This window comes from Culex quinquefasciatus, chromosome 2 (assembly GCF_015732765.1).
Source record: "Culex quinquefasciatus strain JHB chromosome 2, VPISU_Cqui_1.0_pri_paternal, whole genome shotgun sequence".
NCBI classification, from domain to species: Eukaryota; Metazoa; Arthropoda; class Insecta; order Diptera; family Culicidae; genus Culex; species Culex quinquefasciatus.
In genome coordinates this window covers 204207762-204216324 of record NC_051862.1, presented here as the reverse complement: position 1 = coordinate 204216324, position 8563 = coordinate 204207762, and the positions used below count along the sequence as shown (strand labels likewise).

General features: G+C 36.0%; 2 protein-coding genes across 2 annotated transcripts; one reads left to right on the top strand and one right to left on the bottom strand.

The window, feature by feature from the left end:
* Positions 1-6319, bottom strand: LOC6034400 (NADH dehydrogenase [ubiquinone] 1 beta subcomplex subunit 9). The gene is made up of 3 exons (XM_038256409.1): positions 6102-6319; positions 5862-6004; positions 1-387 (listed from the first exon to the last, which is right to left on the bottom strand). The coding sequence occupies exons 1-3, from the start codon at positions 6191-6193 to the stop codon at positions 191-193; spliced, it is 432 nt and encodes a 143-aa protein (XP_038112337.1). The 5' UTR covers positions 6194-6319; the 3' UTR covers positions 1-190.
* Positions 6320-6421: 102 nt separating this feature from the next.
* Positions 6422-7386, top strand: LOC6034401 (dolichol-phosphate mannosyltransferase subunit 1). The gene is made up of 2 exons (XM_001844667.2): positions 6422-6648; positions 6706-7386. Exons 1-2 carry the CDS (start codon positions 6551-6553, stop codon positions 7325-7327), a joined length of 720 nt encoding a protein of 239 aa, XP_001844719.2. The 5' UTR covers positions 6422-6550; the 3' UTR covers positions 7328-7386.
* Positions 7387-8563: the final 1177 nt, after the last annotated feature.

Genomic DNA, 8563 nt, shown 5'->3' with positions numbered 1-8563 from the left:
TTTTGCTTTTCCATTCTAAGACCAACCTTTATTTTTTTTTCTATTCAATTGCGACCATCGAAGACAACAGCTCACCTTTGTAATTACATCCATCTAATCAAAAAGCAGAAGGAAGGTTGTTTTGCAGTATTTGTTATCGCTTTCTGTAATATTTTTTAACACTTTCTTTCCATCTTTCCTTTAACCTGTCTCAATGATGATGCGAATCGGTGGCGGTCGCCTTTCCGTACTGCTTCTCCCACCAGGTCACGTACTCCTCCTTGCGCTTCTCGCGCCGGGCAAAGTACTCCGGGTATTGGGCCTTCTCCAGCGGGTGCCAGTAGTCCAGCACCCAGTCCGGGGGGATGACTTCGCGCTCGAACGCGACACCACCGGGCGACATGGGGACTGAAAAGGTGGGAAAAAGTTATGGTTATGTATTCTGATTTTTTATTAACTTAAATTTGCTTTAAACATTCCTTCTTTAAAGAAGTTAATATTTTTAACTATTTTAACAAATTAAAAATAATGAAAAATTATTTATTTTTATCATATTTTTGCAATTTGCACCTAATCTTAACTAACTTAGGAAACCCATCCTGCAAATCGACTCGAGATTAAGCTCTTTTTAAATATTTGACAATCAAGCAATTCTTTCCGAATAGGGTCCTAAAGCCCTATGCAAAAAAAATACGTGCAACCAAAGTGTTCAACCGTAAAAATCACTACTAAAACAACTTCTGATCACTCTTTTTCATTTTAATGCAATTTTTGACAAGACAACGTTTTTTTTCGATGAATCAACTATGGTCTCCTTGGAACGAGCTGTCAAGAAGGGCCGCGAAGATATTTTTTTAAATTGATTTAAAAATCCATTTTAAATCTTTGCGGTCGTATAAAGAAAAAAAGCTTTATTGTCGTGAACAATAATATCACAAATTTGAGCTTAATTTTAAGACCCAATCCCAGAAATGGATTTTATTTGTATGTATCCCTTTGATCAAAGAAGCCATATTGTTGTGCTATTTGCCGCTGTCCTTTAAAAAAAGGGAACGTAAATATTGTATCTGTATCTTTTGAAGAAATTTATCGATTTGATGTCTTCGGCATAGTTGTAGGTATTGATGAGGACTATAAATAAAAAATAGGTAAACGATTTTTGTTGCCGGTTTTAAATTAACCTTTTGACAAAAAAATAATAATCTTCTAAAATTCACGTCTATCTCTGCACATCTTTAAAATTTGAATAGCCGAGAAAATACTCTATAATTTTCATTTTTGGACATTCAAAATCGAATATTTATTTGTTAAGATACAAACCATGCAAAGTATAAAAATGGATAAAATTTATATTCAAAAGTATCATCCAACCCAGACCTTATTTTTCAAAAGACAATAGCTCGACCCCTGTTTCGATTCCTAAGGCAAAAATAATGAAATGTGAAAATTTTGAGCAAAATCGGTTAAGGTATAGATCGTTAAAGTTGGTGAGAAAATTTTTTTCATGCAAAAACGTCTTCTTTAAATCGCTAACTCGGTCTTTGACAAAGTTGTTTCTCATAAAATTTTACTCATTCTTATCTCACACTTGACGATGATCCGACACCTTTGGCTGAATTTCGATTTTTTTTCCTTTTCCATGCATTTTTGCGGTTTTTCCCAAACAAACTTCAACGATGAAAAAGCGACACTTATACCTTAACCCTCTACAACCTAACCCCGCCTCTAGACGGGCTTCGATCTAAAAAATCGCCAAAAATCAATTTTTCAACCAATTTTTGATCTTTAAAAAGCATTGGAAAGAAGAACTCATAATTTTTTTTACAAAATTAACTGTTTGAAAGATTGACTTGTTTTATGTGACTTTGCCAATGTTTTTAAAAATTTCATTTTTAGGGGTCAACTTTGGCTGTGTTTTTAACTAACATTTCGTATATTTTCAGTAAAAAGAACTATACAGTAATTTTTGTAGTGTCCCAGACTATGTCTCTACGCATTTTTTTGCAATTTAAATGATGATGGTCCAACTCCATAGCAGAAAATGTGGAAAACAAGTAAAAATTTGAAAAAGTGACTGTAAAAACGTGAAAAAATTAGATAGGCAAAATGTAATTATATTAGGTGGTAGATTAGGCCAAATACTACCAAAAACAAACATAAACTAAACAAGATAAATGCAAATTAAAAACTAAAAATAAAACAATAAAAACATATAACAAGAGAAGTAAAGTTTTTCGTAGAACAAAAGTTGCTCAAAATGACCTCCTGAATACGGGAAAAATAAAAATTTTCGAAAAAAAATTTGGGCAGTAGAGGGTTAACCGATTTGGCTCAAAATTTGCACAGATACCTAAAGAATCGAAACAATTTTTTTTTCTTGTCGCTCTACTCGGCAACTATTCGTTAGATTTATTAATATTCAAAAACGAAACATTTGGAAATGAGTCAATCCCACCGTATTTTTTAAAATAAATTTTAAAATCTAGCTTTTTTTATTCTTAACTTATTTTTATTAGGTCCGTTTAGATTTTTTTTTAGATTTAGATTTTTTTTTAAATTTAATTGCAATCGACAGAAAAACCTTTTACCTACTTAAAGCAAAACGTATGCAGGCTGACGTTTCCTCAAACAAATGCAGGCAAACTGTCAAAAAGTTTGTTTGTTTGCCATAGTCTAATAGCTCCTTAAGCATTCACTTTTCTTCAGTGTGATTATCAAGTATTGAAATAGTTTTTTTAAATCTATTTTATTTAAAATTTTCTTTTGAATATGAGCTGTTCTTTGAAAAATAATGCGTTTTTCTAAATCAACAGTTTGTTTTAAGTTTTTTACAAAATACTTATGATACAATTTCGCAATTCGCAATTCGCAATTCGCAATTTTCAGTGTAAGAACGGGCCTTGACCGATCTTATGCACTAGGTTCCCGACGAACACGCACTGCCCTTACACCTACATCTCACCCTTGCTCTGAGTCAGCACGAGCAGCACGCTAGAACACGCTTTGAGTGTTCGTGCCAGGCATGCACACCTTCTTTTCCGGTTACGCATTTTAACTCGGCCGGGGGTGGTACATTACGTAGGGTTTGATGTAAGTATAAGCGCCTAACCATTTATAGTGTGCCTATCAACTTTCATTAAAGCAAAAACTGTTATATTTTTAGTTTGAGTTCAAAAACTAATTGTTATTTACTGTGTATTGTTTTCTCCTGAAATCTTTCCTAGTGTTGAGTCGTGTTTATCTGTTGATATATCTTTTGTCGCGGTGTTTTGTTACAATATTTTGGTCCTAAGCATTTTAGAAAAGTTTTTCAAAAGTACAATAGTAATATTTGTGTTAATTCTTTGATCATTCCAAAAATTGAGTAAGGGTTCGAACCTCATTTGTTTGAAGAAAAGGGTGAAGATTGAAAACAATGGACAGTGAAAGAAATATACTATTTGAAGAATCAATAGTAAAAGAAAGATAGTAATTTATTAAGTAGATAATGAAATTAACAATAGTTAATAAAAAGAGGTAACAAACAAGCTTAGATTGCATTAAATGCAATTTATAGGGCAGATGAAAAATTATTCAAATAGATAAATAAAGATAAACAATATTGACATCGCTGCCAAATTAAGGAAAAACAGACAGTTTGTTACAGCAGCATCAGTTGGTAAAATAGAGTGGAAAAGCGTTGAGAAATAAGAGAATCAAATGAGTAAAATCGAAATCAAATGGAGTTAACAGAAGCCGCGTTAGAAAATCAGTGAAACAAAATAAACAGAAGATAGGTGGTAGATGAAATGGAAAAAGAGAAACCCCGTTGTGCGATGTTTCAGGTACATCCACAGCAGTTGACTCAACATACTGCGAATCAAAACAATACCGTCTACAATCACAAATAACTTCCCTTTCCCACATTGTCGCGCCCCTTTCTTTTAGCCGTCTCGACTTTGACCCGCGGTGGTCAAAGGTTTACGATCCGTTTCCACAGGCCACCAGCTAGGTCATCATGAAAACCAAGCCAACGTGGAGGTAAGAAAATAGGACACTTGCAAGGAACCAGAGCTATACTGTCTCGACCAAGAAATGATCTAACAGGACTGCGGACGTAGTCAGTGACGCTCCTTCCAGGATGTTCCTCGCCTGAGCGTCAACTGAAGAGGTATCATCAGAATCATTCGCACTTGGCCTGCAAAAAAAAAAAAAAAAAAAAAATACTTATGATACAATTTGTGTCCTTTTTTTTTAGTTTTTTTTTTTTGCCTTTTTTGTCAATTTGGCGAAACGTCCCATGCGACAAAACGACATTCAGCGAAATGTCGCGCACCCATTTCAATATTTGAAACGAAAACAGCACTTTGATGTAAAACAAGTTTTTTTAAAAATATTTTTTTAGGTTTAAATTTTTATAAAGAAAGGATTAGACTATGACAAACAAATGGTAGATGTTATTTGAAATTGCATAAATCTGACAGACAAAAAAATTTAAACATGGTTTAAAGGTTTTTGCGTTTCAATGTTTGAGGAACCAAATATTAAAATGTAAATAGAAAATAATAATAAAAATAATTCAAAGCTTGATTCAGAAACTAGCTGCATTTTTGTATGCCCCAATGGCACTCAAAATGACATATTTATATTTTGTTCAAAAGAAAAAATGGTTTTGACGAGTCAACAAAATGTACAGAATAAACTTTGCAATAAAAGATAATTATTGCAAAGAGTACAAAATCGGCCAATTTCAACCATTTTTATTTTTTGCATTTTTTTATTTGGCGCATACATTATGGGGCCTTCTCTATCACCAAAGAAACTATTTTGTGTCATTGGTTCACCAATACAAATCTCCATACAATTTTGGCAGCTGTTCATACAAAAAAATGGTACGTAAGTATTCAAAAATCTGTAACTTTTCAAGGAATGTTTTGTTTGTTTTGGTACACGGAAAAAATGTGATATTTTAATTAAGTTTTTTTTTACAAAAAAAAAAACAAATCAATTTTCCAGAATCCAAAAATTATGATTTTTTTAGGACCAAAACCCCGCATCTTTTAAGCTATTCAGATGTATGAACCAAAAAATCGCCATTTTTTCCCCCTGTACCTATTTTTTTCTGAATGGTCCACATCAATGCCTACAATGCTACAGCTTTGCCAAAAACACCAAATCATTTGAAAAAAATCTTGAAAAGTTACAGATTTTCGAATATTTACGTACCATTATTGTATGAACAGCTGCCAAAATTGTATGGAAACTTCTTTGGTCCCAGGGTGGCCCCCACAAAGTTTTAGCCATATAAAAAAATAAGTAAAATCCATTGCCGGATTTGGTGGAGAATAGCTCATAAAATCAAATACTATTGAGGAAAATGTATCATTAGAACGAATCCACAAATGGTAAAAACAAAGAATTATTCAAATCAGTTAGTAGAAATTGTAATTTAATTTGGCTGCGATATTTATCCTGTTAGTCAGACTTTTTTTTATCAGGGCAAGGAGGTTTACAAACTGGAAATTTAAAAAATAGCAGCAAGTTTTAACCCTCTAACGCCCATGGCTACTCCAAAGCACCACAAATTTTTGTCTTCAACATTAAATTTCTCTGCAACCATGCATTTTTCAACCTGGTTCAACCTGCGTTAGTATATATAGAATGTTTACTTATAACCATTTAAATTCTAATTTGGTCGATCAATTTTCGAGTAATGTATAAAAACGTAAAAAATCTCGATTTTGCTCTGGGCTGGATCGAGCTAAGTTAAAAGAAAAATGTTGTTTCTAAAAATTTGGACACTTAGGCATACAACTCTTCTAACAAACCAATTTGCAAAACTTTCCCAAACTAGGTACCACAAATAGATTTCTTCAAAGCAGCTAAGCTAGCTATTTACTCACATTTCTTCGGCTGGAAGTGCTGCTTCTCGAACACCTCGCGCTCTCCGTCGGCCACCAGCTGCGCAATCACGGCCGGGTCGCGCTCCGCCTTGTGCTGATCGAAGCGGGCCCGCAGAATCGTGGCATGGTAGCGGTAGATGTATCTGCAAACGACGGCCGGACGAAATCCGTAAGAATTTGCGGTTTGTTTTGGTCAATTACATAAGCTGAACACCCCGTTCGGATTTGCTCTCGACTTACCTCCGGTCGTACCACGCCTCCAGGTTGCGCAGCGCTTTCTTGTACAGCGTGCAGACACGCTTGGTGTGCGCGACCACGGCCGGGGCGGACATTGCTCTCGCTCGGAACCGGTTAACTGAACGCGAAACCCTACGAATCGACGGAACACACTCCGGGAATTTGAAGGACTCCGATCGGCTCTTTGGAAAAAGTTGTGCGAAATGTCAGCAGTGAGTGACAGTTCTGCCGAAGGGGCGGCGCCCTTGTGGTGAATTTGGTGTTTGGGTCGGCAAACGCTTGGAGAGGGGTAGGAAAGTGACAGCCGGTGTTGTTTTCATTCGTGTTTATTTTGACGTGGAGCTTGTTGTTTGGGTCCACTTTACGCGTTGCATTCCGGTTCGCGGCAGGTTGTTCCTGCTTCCAGAAGTTAATTTAATTTGTTAATGTAAAGTTTGCTGAAAAGTTTAACCATGCCAGAGAACAAGTATTCCATTTTGCTTCCCACCTACAATGAGAAGGACAATCTACCCATCATTATCTGGTTGATTGTGAAGTACATGCAAGAATCGTAAGTAATCCGGGAGGGAACCGGTTCCAGAACAACATTTCATCAGTTCCTCCACAGCAAAATCGATTACGAGGTGATCGTCATCGACGATGGCAGCCCGGACGGCACGCTGGAGGTCGCCAAGCAGCTGCAGAAGATCTACGGCGAGGACCGCATTCTACTCCGCCCGCGGGCCTCCAAGTTGGGCCTGGGAACTGCCTACATCCACGGCATCGAGCACGCCAGCGGGAACTACATCATCATCATGGACGCCGACTTAAGCCATCACCCCAAGTTCATCCCGCAGTTCATCGACCTCCAAAAATCAAACAACCTCGACGTGGTCTCCGGGACGCGCTACAGCGGCGCCGGTGGCGTCTACGGGTGGGACTTTAAGCGCAAGCTCATCTCCCGCGGCGCAAACTTCCTGTCCCAGCTGTTGCTGAGGCCGAACGCCTCGGACCTGACCGGATCGTTCCGGCTGTACAAAAAGGAAGTTCTGAAGGAGCTCATCTCGCGCTGCAAGTCCAAGGGGTACGTGTTCCAGATGGAGATGATTGTGCGGGCTCGGCAGCTGGGCTATAGCGTTGGGGAGGTTCCGATTTCGTTTGTGGATCGCGTGTACGGACAGAGCAAGCTCGGCGGGTCGGAGATTGTGCAGTTTGCGAAGAATTTGCTGATTTTGTTTGCGACGACGTAGATTGTGCGGAGGGGGATTTGCTGGATGGAACCTGGAAATGTATGTATTTTAGCATGGAATTTACCTTTTTTCTCCTATAAATATCACATTATCCATGTTTTCATAAATCGTTTGTACGGGGAACTTCAACATAACAGGAACAACACAGTTGAAAATTCTAGTTAACATACCTAATTATTATTTTTTTATATAAGGGAATTTTGTTCTGCCACATCGTAAAAGTTCTTTTTTATTGGTTTTTTTTGTTTTTTAAAACCAAGAATTTGGCCTTCCTCACTGGTGAAAGCTACACACAATAACCTAAAAAAATCAATTAAATTCATTAATTCAAGAATTCTTAAATTCTGAAATTCTTTGAAAATTATAAAATTTCTCAAAAAAAAAAAAAAATAAATAAATAAATGTGAGAGACTTCTATTTTTTCAAATTAGTCAATTAGTGAATAGAACTTTAAGGATGGATAGATTTTTAAATTATTCCTGAAAAAATAAAGTTTACGGTTTTTGATAGGTCGTTTTATGGGACCAAATCAATTATTCGAAACACAGTTATTTTTTCGATATTTTGCATGAAATAAGAAAAAGGAGGAAAAAGGATGAACGCAAAACTCAATACCTATAAAAAAACGCTTAACCCTCTACAGCCTAACCCCGCCTTTAGACGGACTTCGATCTCAAAAATCCCAAAAAATCCATTTTTCAACCAATTTTTGATCTTCAAAGGGTTTTGGAAAGTAAAACTCTTAAAATTTTAGAAAATTTCAGGGTTGGAAATTTAACTTGTTTTATGTGACTTAGCCAATGTTTTTAAAAATGTTATTTTTTAGAGGTCAACTCTGGCAGTGTTTTTTACTAAAAGTTCCTATATTTTCAGTAAAAAGAAGTATGCAGTAATTTTGGTAGTGTCCCAGACTATGGCCAAATACTACCAAAAACAAACATAAACTGAACAAGATAAATGTAAATTAAAATACAAAAAATAAAACAAGAAAAACATAAAACAAGAGAAGTAAAGTGTTTCGTAGAACAAAAGTTGCAAAAATGACCTCCTGAACACGGAAAAAATAAAAATCTTCAAAAAATAAATTGGGCAGTAGAGGGTTAAGATACTGTAGCGAAAAAGGTCACTATAATCAAAAAACTAGAAAAAAAACAAATATTTATTTTAAAAAATCAGAATGTAGAAATTTGTACATTTTTTTTGCCCCTCCCCCCCCCCCTCCTTTAAAAGTTTCCC